Genomic DNA, 22,565 nt, shown 5'->3' with positions numbered 1-22,565 from the left:
TTTCTTGTATTGCTTGTATAACAACTTTCATGTTATCTTCCAAAGATATACCCACAAAGGAGATTTATACAGCATGCATTAGCAACATGACAGCGATAGCGACGCGGCAGTCTGCCATTGACCAGTGTCGAGCCTTCATGTTTTCTGTGTCAGCTGAGAGCAAAAACGGAGCAGTAGGTAAGTCACTGTCTTGTTTACAAAGATTCAAGCGAAGCACTAGGCAATTTGGAATGTAAATGGGTAACTCCAGAAATTAGGGGTCCCTGTTTTTTGTGTCCCTGTCACATCAAACATATGATTTGAAAGTTCAGAACACATTTTCTAATTTCCAAGAGTGATGAATTAATACAAATTACCTGCCAAACAAGTGGTAATAGTTTGAAATCGATTCCGGTGATATTTCCATGTCAAATAACAAAGGTCAGATGTAAGAGGAACACGAAAATGTCACACTTTGGACCTCTGATTTTTGGAATTACCCAAATCCTTCTGAAATTGGATTGAAAAATAGGTTGAAAAGGGGGACCTCATGGAGTGAAATCTCAATCTATAGGAGTGAGGTCATTCAATTTCGGTCAGAGGGAGTGAAATTTCATTCTTTAAACTTTAAAGAGAAGTCAAAGGCACACTGACCATGTGGACTCCATAGATGAGGAGCCAATGGTGCCTTGAAAGGACTTTTTTTACCATTTTAGAGTGAATGTTTATGAGTGTAAACCTAGAGTTTTATGACCCACTGCCTTCTGTTTTGCATCTTCCCATTTCCATTTGTTCCGTATATCGTAATGCTGTAGTGCTTCATTTTTGATCCATTCAGTGAGCTTCTGTGTACATGCATTCTCTGTTCTCCTGCACTCTGTGTAGTCTGTGCCAAACAAACCAAACTTTTTTGTAATTGTTGGGCACAACATTCTTTTATAATTGGTTTGTTAACTGCCCAACACTTCCCAAATGTTAGCCTTCTGAACCAGTTCAGAATGTTAAGTCCAATGGTGCAAGGTTCAGTGTGAACATAGGCACTGCCATCCATGGAATAAAAGGGTGCATTTTAATCCACTGATTTACAAAAGCCATGACTGATAAGGATTAGTGATGCTATGCCTTTGTTAACCAACTTATGGATGACATCTGCCTTTGTTTGCGACTGGACTGGATGCATGGACAGGCCTTGATTTCAGAGAATCAAAAAAGCCACAAAGCCAACTCCCAAAACTGTTCCTTTAATAATTTGGCCAACTGTTTGACAGTTCAAGAACCATTTGTAAAGGGACATTGTGCCGTAAAAAAGATGCACTTTGAAATAAACGTACTTCTTACATGTTTGCACCCACAACAGCCACAGTTTTTTCCAGTTCTCAAGGATCTTATCCAATTCTTTTTTGTCAGTTTGTGACTGTGATCCAACGGGCACCATTGGCAGTGGATGCAATTCATACGGCGGAGCGTGCACATGCAAGAGTGGCGTTGGTGGACGCCGCTGTGATCGTTGCCTGCCAGGATTCTTCGGCTTCTCAGCTGAGGGCTGCACATGTGAGAAAAACACTGTTCATGTTCCTTAAAAGCGTGTGAAACATTTTGTTACAACATGTGCTCCTTCCAATCGCAACAGTTGAATTTTAAAACAGCCAGAGGTCAACACTTTAAATAATGCCTAAATCAGTCGCAAATGCGACCAAATTTTTGCCAATGCAATCATATTTTGGCCATAGAGTCATCATTTGTGACTTACGATAGCTTCAAAACGACATACAAAATGCACTTGAACAATTTTGAGTATGCATAAAAATCAAAATAGCAATGATTATGTACTCAAAATTCATTCTGGAAATGTATAAATGGCAGCGCAAATCGCATCATGAATTTAAAACTTACCATGTGCACTGTACATGTTCATGCACTCTACACGTATTGCTATCCCACGCACGATCTGCATGGGGTAACGGTAGGAGTCAGTGTTGTTTGGTTCACGATCTAAACATACATTGTTGATACACTGTATACGGACACCAGGGCTGTTTTATATGTTATGGTGTGGGCTCCATTTTTTGCTGCTTTTTTGCTGCAACGTAAATGAAGCCTGAAGCGGAGCTCCTGCTGGAATTAAAGGGTGTTGCCGTGATTTAGAGTGTCTGAAATAGCGGAATACATGCAGCAGGGTGTCCTGCAACACGCTGAAACCACGGACGTTATGACATCCGTGGCTGAACCCCATGGCAAGAAGCCTGATTTCATGGATTAACCTCATTGGCGTTCCTGTACGTACATATGCACATTATGTGGTGTACGTGTGTCGGGCCTGGTTATGATTATAAATTATTGATGCTGCCTTTTTTGCTGGCGACAATATTTCTCCATTTAGGGGTCAATTGATTACTAAACTTTCATGGAAGTGCTAGCGCCTAGATTAGCCAATGGCTACCAAGTTATTTTTTTCTGTTTAAAGGGTTAGCAGAGGTAGAATTCAGTTGAATTTAATTGAAAAGCAACATTTACTTCCATACTTCAAATAAGTAGATCAAATATAAATCCAAATGAAATAAGGCCATAATAGAAATAATTATAATAGTGCTTGTCTGAAATTATGAACAAGAATCCACCCTTTTCGACATTTTCTCCAATAGAAGGAGGGATCCAGAGCCAAATTTTGGAGGAGCTAAACTAGTTTTTTAGGGGCCTAAACTTTTCAAGAGTTTTCCATGGTTCCTTTTTTAAGGTCTTTAAGAGGGGTACAGTCCTTGTGATTTGGAAATTGTAGGCGTGTGAAAAAAAAGAGATTCTTTTCGTTTCATTTTTCTCACAGATGGCAAAATATATTTATAAAGTATAATTATAAAGTAAACTCATGCCCAGGAGTTTGGATGGTTCGGACGTGCAATTATTCGCACTTGTCGGGAAGCTTTTAGGCGTGTGATGGTATGGGAGTGCAATCGCATGCCTTAAAATGAAAGGACTGGGGGCGTAGCTACATTTAGGGCTTTTTATGCGCTTACACAAGGTTTTTTCCTCTGCCGAATCTACATATTTTCCAATGATATCGCGCAGTCATTTTGACACCAATTTGCGAAAAAATGGACACTACCCAAAATGTATACATGTACCTTCCTATTGACATGCAGAAAAGCAGACAGGCCAGCATGCGTGAGGCCATGAACTTCAAATGACTATAACAACAAAATCCTCCCTCAGATCTAATTGTAACCTGACAGATAATGAGTAATGAGTATCAATATGAGTTTTTAGGGCTTTGAGATCTGAAAAACCTTACACTTCGAGTTTAAAGCATTCAGTTTCAAGAGAACATTAAAACAACTTCTCAGTTTTGTGGCTTTTGGTTCATTAGTATTTTCTCTCTCTGCCATAACTGTTTTAGATTTTAGAAAAGTTGCCTGATAAATACCTTCATGTAACTAAAGAGAATAGTAAAACGTTCCAAAAATTTAAAAGTGTTTAGTGATCAATGCACAAGAGTACACAAGAAAGTATGAAAAGTATACACCTTGTTTTGTCAAATCCATAATCTATCTAATGAGGGAATCAACCTGGGGGAAGGGGCAGAGAAGGAAGCCTTTGAGTATAGAATTGAAGTTTTGACCATTTGATTCTGGTGGAATAATGTGCATGGATTTATGGGAGAAAACATTTTTATTCCGGTTCTGAGCAGCTTGCAACTGTGACGTGACGGGATCGCTTAGCCTGGCCTGTGACTTTGGCTCTGGCCAGTGCCCGTGCAAATCTGGTGTGGCGCCGAATGGTCAACTGAATGACCAAGGCAACAGTGCCAGTCGGCATTGCCGAAGCTGCTTGGCCAACTACTACGGGTTCAGCACAGGCGGGGGATGCCTTGCGTGCAACTGCAACCCAGAGGGGTCATCCACCTTGCAGTGCTCGGAGACTGGTGTGTGTCCGTGCAAACAGACCATCTCGGGGAACCAATGCAGTAACTGCTTGCCGGGATACTACTCATTCTCAGCGAATGGCTGCACGTAAGCCTGAAACAATTTCATTTAGATGTTAATCCCTCCAATGGGAATCATTGCTCATCATTTTCATTGCATGGGCAGTATATGATGATATATGGAGTAATGTAGGGTAGTTTAGGTCAGTACACTGGCGAGTAAATAGTGTTGGTTGTATTTCCTGTATTTTCACTACATTTGTCCAGAAAGTTATCTGATCTGTGTCCAGCCTCAGTGTGGATGTCAGTGACATCCAGCTAGGGGTGGAGATGGGGGGAAAGTAATGTTACTTTTGTTTAGTGAGCGAAAGTGCCAGCATATTAGAAACTGTGAGTTACCACTATCTTTCGGGGGAGGGGGAGAGGAGGATTTTCCACAGAATTCCATTCCCCCCACCTTGATATGCGACTGATGGATGTCTTAACCACTTGACCTTGATATTCACAGAGGTCAAATGGATTCTAATTGAAATTCCCATTGTTCTTTTTCTTCTTGTTTCAAAAAGGCCATGCAACTGCAACCCCGCAGGTTCGACCAGTACAAGCTGCCATCCTGACCAGGGCACCTGTGCCTGCAAGCCCAATGCCCAGGGCCCCAAGTGTAGCCAGTGCCGGCCGGGCTACTTCAACCTGCAGCCGACCAATCCTGACGGCTGTCAGCCTTGCTTCTGCTATGGCCACGGCAGCCAATGCAACGCGGCACCAGGCTACATTGCCTCCAGCATCGCAGACGATTTCACTGCCCAGGGGTAAGCAGTCTCTTGTGAATGTAGTCGGTTATAAATGTGGTTGATCATTGTACATGTGTGGATTAATTCAATTAACACCCTTACACAGTCTTTGTCCTTGGTGTTTTAACTGTAGCGCATTTTTGGCATTTGCGTTGTTTACACCGAGAACAACAAAAACAAAATGCTCATTCACTGAAAGCATTGATTTCCTGTGAGGCATTATAATTAAGCAGTGAATTCATGCCAAGTTAAGCATTGTATAGTGGAAGGCCTGGACTCCCAGCTTTTCCCTTACTTAACATTTCCAATAATCAGAATCACTGCCCTTTTCACTCTACTTATTCAAAATTATTTTCTACAAAAGTCGGGTGCTTTGGAATTATTATTTCACAAACTAAGCACCCTTAAAAGTCACTAGGTACAATGTACTTTGCTTCCAATTTGTCTGTTTCCCTTTTAAGTCCGGCTAAATTTAAGGTAATTACAGTCATTTGCAAAAGTTCAAGACCACCTTGAATTTTATTGGTATTTCTGTCACTGGGCCTGCATTACACTGTCTCACTGAATGATTACTTAACATGATTTTACAGTGGTGCATAGCATCAGTGTAGTGCTATATACCCAATTGAAAGAAATTTTTTGCAAAGGCAGTTCTTGTATGACATTTTGTCTGCAAGGCAGCATGAGTAAAAAAAAAACAGTCTAAGCAATCAGAAATAAGGGAGGGCACACTGAACATTAGACTGTTAACATGTCAAATCATGGAAATGTAGTCAAAAATGTTCAACCAAGGTACCAAGGTTACACATCGAAAATAAACATAAGTTGCCATGATTGATTGGTTTAAGTTTGGTTTTCCTTCAGGTTAATGCATTTTCTATGGGTGGTCCTAAACTTTTGCAAATGAATGTAATAGACCATTCTGATATTGCCTATTGCTTTCTGGAATTGCCTACTAGTTGCAAGGGCAGCCAAACTCTGCAGAAAGTTCACTCTTGGTTGGTGACAGAGTTTGTTTCAACATGCGCATTTTCCTCATTACATTCAGAATGGGAGTTCTAGGATTGAGTAGTGTAGTGTTTTGCCAGCTGTGTGAGATTTTTTTCTAACACTTGTGCATTATCGTGAATTATTCTTTTGCTCTTTGATAACCAGCCATAGTTTGCGAACCACAAGTAGGCAAAACTGTGACTGTAATGTAGAAAGTTACAAGTCTCTTCTTTTCAAGTGAATTTCACGTGATTGAGTCAACTCTGTCGCTTGCTCCAGGCATTGGAGATCCACATCCTAACAACAATAGATGATTTTGATTCTAATGTTTTTGCGGATGGGAGGGGGCAGCTGCTTGCCAGGGGAGGGCCTTCCCCCCTTGGCGACTGGCTTGGATTGATTAACTCGTGCTATGAAGTGTTGGTAGTTCAGCCTCGGTTGTACTTGTCCCCTTTCCTCACTCCCCACCTGCTATAAATCATACAGCCACCTTCCAACCTGCCTCCGTCCGACTGACCCCCCTCCAACCACTCGCCCGCCAACCATTATCATTCCATCAACCTTGCCTCCCACACCGTCGTCCATCCCCCCTACCAGTCCATGCCCAACCACACCCCCTCCCTGCCTCCCTCCCCTCCCGCCGTGCCTTTGCTTCAGTCGTCACTCCACGCAATCTCAACGCTCCAACTCATGTAAAAGTTCCAGGAGTTGGAGTGCCACAGAGCCTACGGCCCTGATGGTCAACCCAGACAACATCAGAGTCGTTCACCCCGCGGCGTCTCCCAGCACCTCCTACATCTACCTGCTGGTTCCCAGGGAGTACCTCGGCTCACACCTGGACCTTTACAGTCAGACATTCGCCTACACCATGAAGCTGGACATGGGGTCAGTGGACAACACCACGAGCCAATACTTGATCATCACAGGGGGACGGAGCAACATGGCTGTGTATTACAGCGCCGAGGTGTTCACTCCCATGCCAACGGAGAGGCGGTTTGAGGCTATATTTTATGAGTCCAACTGGCAAGTGGTAGGTTTTGAGAGGGCACCCACGGTCAGTGAGTTTCAAGGTTAGTTTCCCCATTGTATCATAAATCTGAAACAATTCATAATATCAGTCAGGAGGCCAAATTTTTATCAAATTTGCATTTTGAGCAGTGCTGACGTTGTGAACAATAGATATTTCCATCTGTCAAATTTATTGAAAAAATCACATATTCAGTGAGGATAAATGCAGATACATGCTAACTTGGCATGTAATGCGATGTGCACAATTAATGCGCCTCCACTCAGGCTGATTGCCCACAATTTTTATCTCCACAGTTTTGCTCATTACCAGCAATTTACACCTTTATATATCTGGTTTTATGCCACATAATTGTACTCTTTGTTATGGTTTGTCAGAGATCCTGAGTGACATTGCCAGCATCCAAATTCGTGCCTCATTTGGCAACGGCACAGCCAGCACGTTCTACAGTGTTTCCATGGATACGGCCAAGTACATGCCAACCCCAGGAAGCTCCACCAGTTTTGTGACTACGGTAGAGCAGTGCACATGCCGTGTATCGACAAACACTATGGGTAAGATAACGTTTTTTCTGGAGTCTTTACTGTCAGGGTATGGAAGTTTCATAAAAAGGATTCCATTTTTATTGTACCAGATTTATTTTCTGCTTTTTCTTTCTGCTGGTTTTTTTTGGGGGGGATATGCAGTTTTTCTTAATACTGCTGGATAACTCCTTGAAAAAGTCCCATTTTATCCCATACGTTAAGCCATGTTTTTTTTTCAATTACACAAGCAACACAGTGACTAGGAATGTAACAATACTTGTGGGTATTCTCCATCCTGATTGCAAACAAAAGAATGAAAAACACTGATATCCATGAATGTACTCAAGGGTAAATTGCCCATTTTGCTGGGACACAACATGCCTTAAATTGTGGACTTGCACTTCTCTTGCTGGTTTATGGTAATGCTCATCACAAAACCAAGTAGGATAATCCTTTTCCCACCATTGTGTGTAACTCCAAATATTTTGGAAAAGGATATATTTATAGTCTTAAGTGCCAACTTGTGATAGTTCCGACCACTGGCAGCAGAAGGGGGGGGGCAGTGGCCCCCCACTTTTCCACCTTGGGGGTATGGCCTCCAAACTTTTTGCAGGGCTTATAATGGGGCAGGGCTTCATGGATCGGCCTATTAATGGCTGATGCCTGATGGTCTAACAACTGCCCCCCTCCCACTTCCAAAATCGTTCTGCTGCAGCTGGTTCTTACCAGTAGTGTAACTGGGGTACATTTTGCAGGGGACCCTCATTTTCTGGAGGGTGGGTGGGGGTACAGGCATGGAGGAGGGCCTGTGCCTACCCCAATCCTCCCCCAGTTACGGCTCTTACTACCAATGCAGAACATGTTGGATTCCTGTAATTCTTTTCATTGACTTGAAGGCCTCTCATGCGATCAATGCCAGCCTGGGACATACCGGCAGAATTCAATGGACACGCCTTTCGATGCGTGCCTGCCTTGCAACTGCAGCGGCCGGGCCAACACGTGCAACACCGTGACGGGCGTGTGCCAGGGCTGCCAGCTGGGCACGGTTGGAGACCACTGCGAGAGCTGTGCAGCCAATGTGCAGGAGCCACTGTGCGACGCTTGTCTGGCTGACCACTACGGGTTTGGGACTGAACTGTTTGGGGGTGCATGCTCGCGTAAGTTATGTCACTCCTGAGTCCATTTTGTGGAGACCTTTTGTATTGACTGTTGTAGTGTACTCATGTATGTAAGAAAAAATTTTTTATCAAATTAAAATTGTAGTTTATTTCTTCTCTACTGGTTACGGGGTGTTGGTATTTTTCTATTTCCTTAAAAAAGTCATACTAATATGGCGGTGCATATCTTCAGGTAGATATGTTCAGTTGATCAGGGAATATATGATTAACCTCCGTGCTCTGGAACAAGGCAGCTGAATTTAAATCATTTTCAGGTTTGGGGGTTTAAATTAGAGAGGTTTCTAAAAGTATTCATATTTTGCTAGGAAGCCACATACATGTATCTTCTTCAACACAAACTGTGAAGTAGGTCCCAGTGGTGATGGAGTGGACAGGGAATCTCCACACTAGAATGATCAAGTGTCAGTATCTAAAATCAAATTACTTGAAATTCTTATGATATCTTGCTATATCTCCAGCTTGCAACTGCAATGTGACAGGCACCGGTGGTGCCACACAGTGTAACATGCAGACCGGCCAGTGTCCCTGCACAGGCAACTATGGTGGGATGCTATGTGATGCCTGCCAGCTCAACTACTACAACTACTTCCTGGGCTGCCTGGGTAAGTTTGCAAAGTCTGTGTTTGGCAAGGGCTGTAGGTGGTATCAAACATGGCATCCTAAAGTAAACAGTACTTTAAAATATAGCACTCACAGAAACTTTGCAGCTATTAAAGTGCACAGAGCTAACTGGTATATCTTGTATGGACAATGGTTTGCTCTTCTGTAGCAAGCGTTTGATTGCTCAACCTACTGCAATATTGAGGGCACATTCATAGCTCAACGCACATGTGTGTTGGCATATCCTGTACACTTTGATTATTGATGGTATGCATACAGGCCTCAAATTTCCCGACGGCCACAACGGCAATGGCTGTTGGTCCCCTCCCATTTGGCCATGGTGCCTCCAAAAAGTGATGGTGTTTCACCGCCAAGATGGCAGTGCCCTTTTTTTTTGGCCGTAGTGCCCTACATGTGCATATTGACTGCCCCCGTTTAGCGAGGTACACAGAAAGCGGCATGGAAACCAGCATACACATCGTTCCTTGATTGCTCACATTGGACCAGAACACTGTGCCAGGCCACCCAAATGCATGGCATGCATGCATTTGCAGTGTGTGCATGCACCATGTGTATATGGGGATATTGTACATGTACACTCGGCCCGCCGCACACCGGCGGGCCGGCCTGCTCCATACACACTGCACGGTCGCAAGTGTGACACCTGCCAGCCTATCCAATGACTTAACATAACAGTGCATGCCCAAGCCAAGCATTTTATTGTACCATGCAGTAGTGTTAGTCTGGCAGTAAGTGCTCATCAATGTGTACACATCGAGAGCTCCACGTTTTTCATGCACATGGGACAATTGTATGGTCGTGGCAGTATTTTTACTAACACCACAATGTAGTGTTTGCAGTCTAGTGCCACGTACCGCGTGCGATCTGAACTGCACACACACGGCATCTGTCAATCAGGACTACTCTGATTCTCACGTACGTTGTGTGCAAAATCACTGGCTTGGCCAGTTTTTGTAGCAGGCAAAATGCCGAGGAAAGAACGGCTGCAGTCAATTCGGGCCGAAGCCTTTCAACACTTGGCTGCTGGTTTGGCACTAATCACGGACATGTTCAGGTATAATGCGTATCCTACTTTTTCTTAGGCCTGAATGAATATTGATTTTCATGCAATATAAAAAAAAACTGGATGGCATTAATGCTGATATTACTTTGGTACGGTGATGGCATTAATGCCCTCATGTTTGGCATTAGTGCCCTTAATTTCAGCCAGTCCACCAATGCCAAATGGCGGTGCCCTAAAAAAATGAAATTCGAGGTCTGTGCATGTGGATGTAAATAGTACTGCATTCTAGCATTTGCCCATGATTTGATCCAACCAGGCAACCATAAGATATCTAGTAGTTGAGTTGTTGAGTTGCTTGTTTCAGTCTTAAGAAAAAAGAGTATCGCTGGCTGTAGAGTGTCGCTAACAGGGTATCCACAGTTTGATATACTCTTTGCACTGTGTGCTCGGTGATCATTCTTTTCACATGGCATTGAACCACAGGAAAACCATTCAGTGCAATCCCTGCATACCTGCTGGAACTTCAAGATGAAGATTATTATTATTTGTCAACATTTCTCCTTGTTGTCTTCTCCCCCCGTAGGCTGCGACATGTGTTATGACAGTATCTCCACTGAGCATACCGACCTCGTCAGCAGGTCAACTAACCTGACCAGTTTCATCGGCATGCTAAGGGCAGCTGATATGTCCGCTGCACTGGGACCATTCTACAATCGCTTGATGGTGACCTACAACCAAACACTGCAGCTTGTTGAAACGGTATCTGAACTTTGTAGGAAATTGAAACAATACTTTTCCTTGTCATATGAAGATGCATTGCACTGGACAAACCACTTACAGTGTTCTTGAGTTTGCAGGTTCAAATGTCAAGTAAGCCAAATTCTGTTATCATCTTGATAATTACTATGCATGCACATTGTCAGCATTCTTTATATCATTTATTTAACAAACACACCAGATTGACATCTGTGGTTAAATCTTTTGCACAGTTTGACCTAAAGTATTGTAATTATTAGGCATTTATAAAAGTGAAAGTAAGGATTCCTTCAAAGCCCTGAACACTGTAGCTGCCAAGGGTGAAGAAACCTGTAGAGAGGAGACAGCGACAAGTAGTTACAGTTTTAGAGGTGGATAGAAAACCTGTGAAGAATGTTTTGGGTAACACCCACAGAATCAGATAGGGACTGAAAACCCATCCCATTTGTAGACCAAGTTGGTAATCGAACCCCGGCCATGGAGGTAAACAGTGAGGAATCTCTACACCAGCACAACACACTGAAGATTTTCTTTTTCAGAAACCAATAAACTGCTTCTTGTCCCTTCAGACTAATTCCGTCATCCGTGAAGGCGACAACCTGACCAGCCTTGTAGCTTCCCTGAACACTACCATGCACCAGCTGCTGGCTAGCCTGAGAGGTTCCATCCAGTCTGGGGTAGAGTCAGCGGACCAGAGCCTGGTGTCGGCAAACGAGCTCGTGGGTCAATCTCTGGGGGCCATTGTGGGTGTAGAGCAGGCTTTGGCTGGGGCCCACCATGGACTGACAAGCGGTGAGCCACTGGAAAAATATTGCTTGCTAAGGCCGTGTTTGAATCACTTGGCTGCGGCTTGAAATTCCACACAAATTTGTGACAATGGTTGCAGATAATTCCCATATGCATGTAGAGTTACAAAGTGTATACGTCACACGCACACTAGAACCAGCATGTGAACCAACATTCGTGTGTACTCCATTTGTTTGCACTACACTTAACTGGTTCAAAATGACGTCACATTTCAAGCCACATCATTATGATATGGCTTATCTTTGCTTTGCTTATTTTTACATTCTGACAATACATTCTGACAATGTGACAAAATTTACAAGTCAAGAAGAAGAAACATAGTTGAGTCAACCTTCAAAAGAGGAGTTTGGAAGACGGCCAGCAGCCAGCCTTACAATACTCCATGCATCCTTTGCTCCATGCATAACCTTTGTGTAACGAATTAGTGATATAGCTGTGCAGTGTACTGTATTGGGGATGTATGAAAGTTTTCAAGGCTGCATATGTTTAATATTTGCTAACTTGTACCAATTTCATTTTGTGTTACTGAATGTAACATGTTTCCCTGCCCCTCTTCAATTCATGAATTCATTAGCCAGCAAACTGGCTGGATTGTTCCTGGGAACAGAAGACATTTTGTTAATTCAGCCTGAGTTGAATATTTTATAAGATATAGTTTTTAAATTGAGGAGATGTGAATATATGGTATTTTGCACTTAACCAACGTAATTGTCAGAAGCCGTCTAAAACCCTGAGTAAATGTACTTACAAATAAATATTGGTTAAGGGCAAATGACCCTCTATTGCGCAATATTTCTTTATGGTCAAAAGGTTCAGGACAAAATATCCTCTACTGTAATGTCTATCTTAATGGTTGAAAGGTTGCAGAAATATAATATTCTCAGTGTATTCATTCTTTAAGCCTAGCGCTTTTGCGATGCAAATTTAAACTAATGAATTCCCCCCCCCCTATCATTTGGGATCTGAAATTGTCTCTTTATTGTCATTACTTGAAATTGTCATCTTTATCCTTTCTTCCCTTTTCTACTTCCAGGTGACATTCAGTCAACACGGTCCATGCTGAGCCAGCTCACGATGGACCTGGTGTCCATACAGACCCAGCTGACTAACCTGTCTGCCTCAGTCGAATCGCAAGAAGCTGCGCTAACTCAGAATGCCACCAACCTGATAGAAATTGCTGATACCATGCTACGGACTGCAGATGGGGCTCTCATGGTATTTGATGTTAATTTTACCTTGGGAAAGATCAGTAGTAGTCATATGAACAGATACAGTATAGATTAACAATGTGAATACATCACATACACAGTTAAGTGTGCAAAAGGCATTAGAGCAAGAACCAACATACATGAACCAACACGTATACGTATTCCATTCATTTACACTACACTTCCTGGTTTAAACTAGCGTCACACTTCGATAGTGTAAAGTGGAGCACGAACAAGCCACTGTTTGAATGGCACATGCTTGGCCAGCTCAACTTTTTATCCTAGGGACGTTTCCTTCAGCTCTTTTTTTGCAAAGTCATGGCCAGATGAAATTTCCATCGATGATTTTGTAGCCATATGACCAGAACTATGAAAACAATTGCTTGTAGCTATTTTGGTTTTAAAAATTAGAAAATCTCTCATGGAAACAATGCCAGCTTGGAACAATACTTGTCGAATTCAGTGAATCTTATTTAGGATGTATTTCTGAAACCATTCCTTTTAATCTGAGCCTTTTTCAAGAAGATTTTTTCGTTGGTTAATTTTTATTCGTATGATTTAAAATTATTACTGAAAACATTGTGTTTGTAGTCTGAAGTCAAAATTGCCACACTGCATACATGTATATCATAAGGATTGCTGTGCATAAATCAAAGTACTCTTGGAATTAAACCTGAACCCATTTAAATGGATATATTTTTTCCAGATGGCCCAGCAAGCCCAGGTCACCCATGACAACACCACCACCAAGACTGCCGCGTTGGTCACCAAGGCTAACCAGGTCACTGACCTGGGTCAGAGGACACAGCAGGCTGTGTCAGAGGTCGCACAGAGGGCTCAAGCAGCCAGCTCCGCGAGAGAGGATGGGAGGGGGGCAGAGCTGTCAGCCAGGATTGGGGAGCTTGCCACCGAAATCGATGGAGTGATAGAGACCGCTCTGACAAAGAACAGCGAGGCAGCTGCAGTTGAAGTACAGGTACATATCCATTGGCAAAAATATCATCTAAAAAAATATTTGCCAAGAAAAGCATGGGCACCTTAGACTGAAAGTCAACTGAGGCCATGTCCAAAATGAGCCTCAAGAGCTACATCTTTTGTCAGCGTGTCCCTATGTATTTCCAATGAAGAGAACATCTAGACCTAGCTCTAGACCACCTATTTAAATGCAGCCTCAGTCTCAATTTTTAAAAACTGTGACCAGTGTGAAAGTTGATTCTAATCATGTATAAAAGGCCCTATCATAAAAAAGTTTCAATGAAATTGTCATTTACTTTCATATTCAGTCCATGCATTACTATTTCCCAGATGTTTGGGGTTTTTTATGCAAATGTATTGAATTTCTACATTCACAAACAACAAATAAGCCATTTAAGGGGCTCCAGTGTGTTTTCCCCATGATCAATTCCTTTCTATGTTTCTGTGTTGATTTTGTATGTTACACATTGTCAGTGACATTACAAACTAACACACAGATCCAGGTTTGGTACATTTAGTGAAAACAGCAAAATAAACTATTGCGATTTCACAAACTGACATGAAGTGTGGGTGCACCATGTGATCTGAAGATATGGGTTTCACAAAGTTTAACATAAGAATGCTTTAGAGGAACGATTTCGAGAAAATTATATATAAATGCCTGACAGGAATTCTCCATAAGTAGGCCGATACTTGTAAAATATTGTAGCATTTACCTAAAAATCATTCTTACTTGGGAAATTAACAAAGGTTGTATTGCGTGAAAATTGTTGTGAGACCTATGCATGTTTGTTTGTGAAAAATGACAATTATTGGAAATGTAAATTCTCCACGTAAGGCCCATGCACACACACCTGTGAGTTAGTTCATGAAAAGTAAAATCACAGGAATTGTATATTCTCTGTGTAAGGTACATGTACCACTTTGCCGAAGGTCATGATGACGCTTATGATATCAGCAGACTTTTTATGCCAGACTTTTCAATAAGCCATGTTTGGGATTTAGAATTTGTGTGGGAAAATCTGTTTTAATATACAAAGTACAAATAAAAAATTTCAGATTGTCCATTTCCAATATGACCTTTGACCTTGCAGGCTGGAGTCCAAGAGGCCAATAACAGCCACATAATCACAGAGGTTGCAGAGGCAAGAGCCCAAACTGCCAGCCTGGTTACTGATTCTAATACAACCATCACTGATGTCAATGCACGCTATGGCCGGGCCTCGGCAGCCAACCAATCAGCAAGTGAAGCTGTGGCAACTTCAGAAACATCGTTCAGTGCTGCGGAGGAGATGAGAACGATTGTGCAGAGTTTTGACAGCCAATCAACAGGTTAGCAAGAGTTTGGAAGAGAATCCATTCAAAAAGTGATGCTGATTTCAGTTATTTATTTAAACATAGATCAATGATTCAGTGCAGTGTTTCAAAAAGATAAGGTCATTCGAGAACAAAAGTACACATGTGATATTGTCATGCTGATTGACAGACCTTGCTTGTGGTTTGCTATTTCTAATACCTTGGATGCACTTTGGGAATGCACTGTTGAAATACTGAACCTGCTCTTTCATGCAGGGGTAGATCCTGAGATACTGAAGCCCATCGTAAGGTATCATTTGTGATGGCATGGTTGGACTGGGTAGGTCGCAAGCATTAATTATGGACAAGCAACTGTAGCTTGAAGCAGGATGACCTTGTTGGCCCTTAAGATGTTGTTTGGCAGGTTAGCTGGATTGAACTTTTGACTTTTTAGCTAGTTGACCCTTCTGAGTTGCCGCAGGATTTTTCTTTCTTTTTGTTTGCGGCTGTTGAGCAGTGGTGTGTTTTTTTAGCTGGTTGACATTGTTGGCCAATTAGATGTCCTTTGGCTGGCCGGCTCTGTCGAATTTTTGACTTTTTGGCTGGTTGGCCTTTCTGAGTTGCCGCAGGATTTTTCTTACCTTCTTTCTTCTGTTGAGCTGTGGAGTATTTTGGGGTTACTGCCTGATGTTCAGCTGTCTTAGCAAGATGAACTTGTTTAGCTGCACAAGTCTGGTGAGGGACGCGATTTTGGTGAGCCTGTCTGGCTTGTAGCTGCATAAGCTCAGTGAGCGACACAATCCTGGTGGCCCTGTCTTGGTTGTTTAGCTGCATGAGCTTGTTGAGCAACATAATTTTGATGGGCTTGTCTGGCTTGGCAGGTGTATTGAGCCGATTTATGTGGCGTGGTGTGGTGAGTATACTGTACTCGTAGACTCTGCAATCTCTGTGTCTTTTGGGGCAGGGTGCGCAGAGATTGTAACCCTATAGTGTACAGTGATATGTTGATGCTTCCCTATACATTCAACTGAAATGCTGTATGTTTACATACATGTAGTCATTATTTGCTGTGCAATCGAGAGGATGGCGCAAATCCATACTTGAAAAACTTTGTGTTCCCTATACTGCTCCTGCAATGCGACACTCTTCCATAAACTTTTAAACCACAGGGACATAAGACTGAGAACAGCAGACTGATCACCAAGGTCAGGGAAGCATCTGACATCTCTGTGTTCTACAAACACAGGGAATGTATGTGTGCTTCTGTCTTCTTCTTTTTTTGGCTCTGGTTCCTACTCTCAATTTGCACTTTCCCTCTTGAAAACATGGACTCTGATTTGGCCGGGGAATTTAAAGTACAGGGTATCTTTGCACATGTACATGTACACAATTAAATTACTGTACATATTAATTTACATTTATTCCTGTAATAAAAGTAAGCAAAGAGTTTTCATTGGTTAAATTTACATCTGGACAAAATTCTAAACTCAAAGACAATTTTCAGTGTTAAGAAATTAGGTTCCCCTTCCTCTTTTGAGACCTCTTATTAAAAATGTTTGCTTCACAGTCCCGATATCTAGGTTTGTGCCGGATAATCAATTGATTATCAAATTATTTTGGGTGATGGAGTAGAGCTTGACACACAACAAATGACTGAGTTTGCCAATTGCAGTGTGCTGTTCTTTATTTGTCAAGTATAATGCAGGGACAGTGCATGTTTACCCTATCAGGTTTATACTTGGTTAAAATAATGGACAGTAAATCAAGCCAGCCTCTGATCTATTGGTTCTCCTTTTTTGTGAGCAGAATAAACAAACTGTTACATTATATTATCTTTCTGTGTCTGCCACCATTTTCACAGATGCTCAAACAGCTGCAGATACAGCCCTGTTAAAAGAGCCAGGTATTCAAACATTAACCATGGAAACTGTTGCCTCGGCAACCGAGCTGAGGGGTCAGCTGACAGACATATCCACAAATGCCCAGGAGGGGCTGAGCAAGGCTAATGCAGCATCCCAGACAGCCCAAGCTGAAGGACAGGTATAGTGAATGAATTATGCTCCATTGGCACTAGATTGTGGCTCAGGGAGTTCTTGGTCTTCAAATGGTGCCAACAAAAACTTGCCAAGTGGGATTCACAATGTAGTGTTCTGATATTAGATTACCAGAAAATGACCACTTTTTTACATTGCATTATGGGAAAAGACAGCATTTACAGCCAACATTATATCTTTTGCACCAGGACTCAGCAATGCTTGCAATTTTTTTCAAAATTTTGGTTTGAATTTTTATGTGTGAGTCAAATCTACTGACTATTTAAAGGGCCCCAATTTTTTTTTTAGTCTTCTTTTTTTATTAGTTTTTTGCTTTGTAGGACAAATTGGCATAAACAAAAAAAGATCAGATCATGAACTAAAGGAAAACACGTGATGGTACATTTTGTTGGGAGTTTTGATTTGCTCCTAGTGGACAACTTTAATACCTCTGTGGAGTCAATTAAAAGGAAAGTTGATGGTCAAATGAAGCCATCGTTCTTTTCACTCTTCAACCTGTTAGCCTACTGGTTGGCTTGGACATTTTATTTTGACATACTGAAAGTGTAACCACTTCGCACCAGGGAGCCCAGTTTCGGGTTCGTTTTCTTTATACCTAATGCCGGGCTGCCTGAAATTGAACAAAAAAGCTGGGCCGTGTAACAAAAGACCATACTCTGAATAAAAGACCGAGCTGCTTGGAATTTCCAACATTTTTTCAGTTGTCAATAGTGCATGAAATCCGTCATTGTTTTGAAAGATTATACCACTGTTTGTGGCATTCAGTGCAGGCAGATTACCAACGGGTACAAAAGCGATCAAGTGCTGCACGCTAATCTGGCCCCTATTTAAAAGACATCAGCAGTGCACTGTGGCGATTTCGGAAATTACATAACACTTCTCAATCTGGGCTCTTTTTACAAGGTGGCAGGCCTGTCTGAAATATTCTGGTGTCAATAGATATTGTCTGTCAGATTAGAGTAGCCACCAGACAGTCATTCGTGTGGGTGTACACGTTTAGTAAATGAAGTTATGAATTTTAAAGAATTTTGAAAAATGAAAAATCACCCAGCCCAGCAGAATCAATGTGGATAAATGGGCCCGGCGCAAAGTGGTTAAGAAGTGGGTTTGTTCGGATCTTTTCAGAGCATCAGCTCAGTAAACCAAAGGGCAATCCAGTTGGCCAGGGAGTCTGCCATCAAGCTGCAAGACACCAATCAGACATCAGAGTCTGTCCGTGCCATCAACACAACCCAGCTCCAACCAGCCAGGACAAGCTGCGACATTTACGCCCCAGGCCTCCAGGGCCTGGAGAGTACGGTAACACAGGCCAACGCCGAGGCACAGACCACCACGGACCAGGTGCTGGTCTCCCAGGCGACGGTCAACCGGCTCCTGGTGGAGGTAGAGACCATTCAGCAGGCCAATCTGTCAGACCTGCCTGGTCTGATGGAGAGGATCCGACAGGCAAGGTTGGCATTCACGCAAGGGGACTTTGCACAACTGGTCACGGCATTGTCACGGTCGGTGCAGGAGCAGCAGGCCTGGCTCGATGCCACGCAGGAGCAAGCAACAGAGATTGAAGCACAAATCAACACCCTGGAGAGTTTTAGAGTTACATAGTTATTGCAGTTTTTTGAAATTGTTGTCGGCCCGAAATGTTCCTGTGAATGTGTACAAACCAGTTTGAATTTGTGTGTTAAAACTTGTATGTAAAATTGGTCACAGGTTCCCATGGGCCCCTAATGGAAGTCACATCTTTCACTGATGAAGGTAAAGTTACAAGCGGTACAGTTACAAATGTCTGGTGAATTTTTTAATTTTCTGATTGACTGTCATCAAGGGCGGAGTTGGGGAGGGAAACAAAGGAATCACTGTTGTCATAGTTGATTCCACCCCCCCAGCTGATAAACACAGTGAGATTGTGTCTCTACAAATCCTACGTTTTACCACAGAACATCTTGAACCTGAAATGTTTAGGGTGCCTTTTATAGCAGGCTGTAGACCCCAATGGCATTAAGGGCTTCATTCTGTGCACTCACATAAACCCATGGAACACACTGGAACTAGGCTCTCAAAATTGGTGCCTACCCCTTTCTCAAAAGGTTAGATCCACCTCTGATTTAACATTGATTTTTATTGGCATAGTTCACCAGACTCTCAAGAAGTTTAGCTTTTCCTAATGAAATATCTATTATTTTTTACTTTAAAAAAATTCCTCATACAAGAATTCCACCAAGTTCAGAGTGCTACACAAGTAACTGTAATTGTGTTTTTAAGTTTTCCTTCAAAATTAGCCAGCTTGTCTCGAAATGAAATATGGTTTTAATCATTTACCCAGATCACAGTAATTGTATATTGAGATAGTCGTCCAGTACTAATTTATAAGTATCTTAATTTTGTGTCAGTAATTTAACTCTTTTCAGATGCACTTTTAGGTTTTAAAGATTTTTTTAAAACAATATATTGAAAGTGTTTTAAAACAGTGTATTATCCTCTCTTCATTCAAAGGATGAAATGATCAATGGTATGCCACAACAGTAGTTTTTCATTTTCCTTGCAACTTGCATTCAAACAGAGTTAACTTTGACTAGATCCCTCAGAGTGATTCCAAAACAATCACAACTGATGGGATTTTCGATAAGGAATGCCAGGCAGAAAATCCTTGCTTTACATAATGTCATTAAAAAAATGTAGAATGGCTATCCACCCTGAGCAGAATCACCCCTTCATTGGTGAAAAAGAGCCTCATTTGGTGGGGTGTTCATTTGGTAGCAACGGGACCATATCCATGCATTTCATAGTCCTTCATGAACCAGCAAAGAGCAGTTCCCACCGAAAGAGCCTCTATTGCCAGAAAAATTGCTCCCTCTCTTGGTCCCACTTGGGGCGGATACCTTAGGAAAGCTTGACTTTAAAGCAGAGAATGTCTCAAAATTACCACAATTGGCAAATATGTGGATTTACAATGTGTATGCTTTCCATGTGGAGTTTACTTTGGATTGGATTGTTCATTCTTTCTCTAATTTCAGTAAAACTATGCAGCTGATGATGATAAGGGATACATTAAACTAATTCCACATTGAGTTGTATCAACCGCTGATACTATTTAAACCATTTCTTCTGGCCTATCCATCTTTGAAAGGGACAGGGGATAATGAGTCAAATCAATCACTGAACTGCCTGATTTTCTAATGTTGATGGTTGATTGGAGCTGTATCATTAATTGAGACCTTGCCCTTTTGCTCCATGATTCTCTGTTACTGCTTGTAAGAGGCTTTGAAACCCAACAAATCTGTATAATTCTTTAAAACTTTGAAGCTTATTTGGCACTGAAACCATAGTACAGGGACACGATTGTGGCCTCAGGTGAAGTTTCATTAATGGCCAGCAGTTCAGGGAATACATGTATCTATCACTTCTGCGATTATCCAGAACCTTCTACTTAAATTTGCATAGAGATTAATTCAAGTGCCATTGTCGGAAGAACAAAATTGTTTGTCAGCATATATGCAAAGGACCTGCCTTTTCGTGTATAAAATCTGCATGTGGTCTGACATCACATTGCAGTGAACTACCATCAACCAAAGATTACATTGTCTTTGGTTAATGGTGCTGTGTGGACTTTGCTTGAAACTTTAAATATGTTCTTGCCCATATGTAACGGTAATTTTTGTAAGTTTGGTCTGTAAGGATGTATTTCTTTTGGTTCTAAGTCACAATGTTTAAGTACACACTGCCATTAAGTCCTTAATACTGTTTATACGATATAGTATATTCGTTGGCCCTGTGGTTTGTTTTTTAATCTCTCTAGTTTTGATATTCTAGAATCCTGAGTATAGCCTGGCTTCCTGTGCATTGCTTTTTTTGTAAATATGTGTCATACTTAATTCGAACATGACTTAATCTGTGTGAACATTCCAGCTCTTGTGTACAAAAGATGTGTTTGATTAGTCTTCTTTAAATAAATACTACGACACATATCTAGACTGACTAGGAAATATTTTTGTCCCTATGTTGTTTTAGCTTTGGTTACTCCATACGTTTATGATACTCGTGCTCATAGGAATTGTACTCAACCACAACAGTTTTAATGTCTGCTGTTATACAATAATCATGTGCAGTTTCAGAATTATTTTGTTTAGCGGCAGACGTTTAATTTAGTGTTTGGGTATACTTAGAAGGTAGCAGCCGCTCAACCACTTCACTATGATTGTGTGAAAGAATAACCAAGTAAAGTGTAGGTACAAAATAATATCGTGCATTGTGAATCGTGTAAAATCACCCGAAAAAGATTAATGTCGGACAAGGGTGGAGGGGGCAACAGGGCCATACCACCGCCCCAAATGAAGCAAAATTTTGGAAGAGAGGAGCGAAGTTTTCGGCCTGTTTCATTTCTCTTTCTTCAGAAAGTGTCTAAAAAGCCCCTTAAGTAAAGCTTACCCCACAGGAAAGCCATAAGACATGGTTTGAAACTATTCTCAAAATTTTTAGCCCCCTAAAAATAAGTTCCCCGTCGAAAATATGGTCTTAGATCCGTCCATGTATGTCGTATGTCGTAAACGCTTAAAGGTGACGTGTGTCGCTCTTTGCGCTCTTGCAAACAAGCTCGTTTGTATTAGCTGTGACGTGATTGGTTGAAACTGGTGAAGGTGGAACTTCCTGAACTTTCTTCTTATGTCGAAAGATTTATCGTCTGCCCAGAGAGGAAGTGATATTGTGCGTAAACATAACGTGCTTTCGCTCGCACTGCACCCTTGGACTGCACAATCCCCTCTTGTTGACGGAAGCTCAATGCCGACACGGAAACCCGGCAATGTTAAGCCAGTTTTACCCGTACCACTCAAAGTTACAATGAGAGCAGAGACTCTGACACTGTTTGTGCTTTGTCTGGTGTCTTCTGGGGATATTTTGGACAGTATACTGGATGCTGCCTGGGGAGTTTTTCGTCTGGACAGTCATGTAGGCCGGGAGGTCGTCATCAACTCGTGGCGTCTGGAGTTGGGCACCGAGCTCAGTGCACTCGGGCCAGGGAGCAATGACGATCTGACGGGTAGGGGCTTCCGGCGAGGCCCGCTGTTTGCGGATGCCGCGGAATTGGCTGAACCACTACCATCAGGTACATTAATCTCCTAGTCCTTAATATGCAGCGTATCTTAGACATGGTAGACCAAACGTAGCAAAGAATTCCATATAAGTCTACGGACGCCACTCATTTTTTCCTGCAGTGGTTTAGTATTAGCCATCTGAAAGCAATAAAATGTCATAAAAAGTCAAATTTAACAGTGAAAATACTGCAAATGTTGAAGTATTCACTTAAAAAAACAACCATCACACCAGTCTCATAGAGTTTGTACATTGGGTGTCAAGCAGCATCCGTATATGCCGTATATATATATGGATTTTTTTCCTTAATTGAAAACTAGTCCATGGAATTGTGTATTATCAAAGTTGTAACTCT

General features: G+C 41.9%; 2 protein-coding genes across 3 annotated transcripts in view; both read left to right on the top strand.

Annotated features, from left to right (window-relative positions):
• Nucleotides 1-21,105, top strand: part of LOC110987532 (laminin subunit alpha-3-like) — a 31,853-nt gene extending 10,748 nt beyond the window's left edge. Inside the window, exons 11-25 of one of the 2 annotated variants that reach the window (XM_087143338.1) lie at nt 46-177; nt 1,387-1,530; nt 3,662-3,983; nt 4,462-4,704; nt 6,163-6,746; nt 7,081-7,257; nt 8,124-8,384; nt 8,864-9,007; nt 10,613-10,788; nt 11,355-11,577; nt 12,626-12,807; nt 13,507-13,776; nt 14,870-15,107; nt 16,933-17,111; nt 18,251-21,105. In XM_087143338.1, the coding sequence (XP_086999464.1) occupies nt 46-177; nt 1,387-1,530; nt 3,662-3,983; nt 4,462-4,704; nt 6,163-6,746; nt 7,081-7,257; nt 8,124-8,384; nt 8,864-9,007; nt 10,613-10,788; nt 11,355-11,577; nt 12,626-12,807; nt 13,507-13,776; nt 14,870-15,107; nt 16,933-17,111; nt 18,251-18,727 (3,752 nt within the window). In that variant the 3' untranslated portion in view covers nt 18,728-21,105. The remainder of the gene's footprint in view (nt 1-45; nt 178-1,386; nt 1,531-3,661; nt 3,984-4,461; nt 4,705-6,162; nt 6,747-7,080; nt 7,258-8,123; nt 8,385-8,863; nt 9,008-10,612; nt 10,789-11,354; nt 11,578-12,625; nt 12,808-13,506; nt 13,777-14,869; nt 15,108-16,932; nt 17,112-18,250) is intronic. The other variant, XM_022250326.2, reaches the window with a different exon arrangement.
• Nucleotides 21,106-21,752: 647 nt separating this feature from the next.
• Nucleotides 21,753-22,565, top strand: part of LOC110987536 (uncharacterized) — a 57,427-nt gene continuing 56,614 nt past the window's right edge. The window contains exon 1 of the mRNA XM_022250331.2: nt 21,753-22,223. Coding sequence (XP_022106023.2) covers nt 21,782-22,223 — 442 coding nt within the window. The 5' untranslated portion in view covers nt 21,753-21,781. The remainder of the gene's footprint in view (nt 22,224-22,565) is intronic.

The sequence above is a fragment of the Acanthaster planci genome, linkage group LG11 (assembly GCF_054643075.1).
Source record: "Acanthaster planci isolate LZ-2023a linkage group LG11, COTS_SCS, whole genome shotgun sequence".
Classification (NCBI taxonomy): domain Eukaryota; kingdom Metazoa; phylum Echinodermata; class Asteroidea; order Valvatida; family Acanthasteridae; genus Acanthaster; species Acanthaster planci.
Note: the sequence above shows the minus strand (reverse complement) of the source record. Positions and strands in the feature narration are given on the sequence as shown.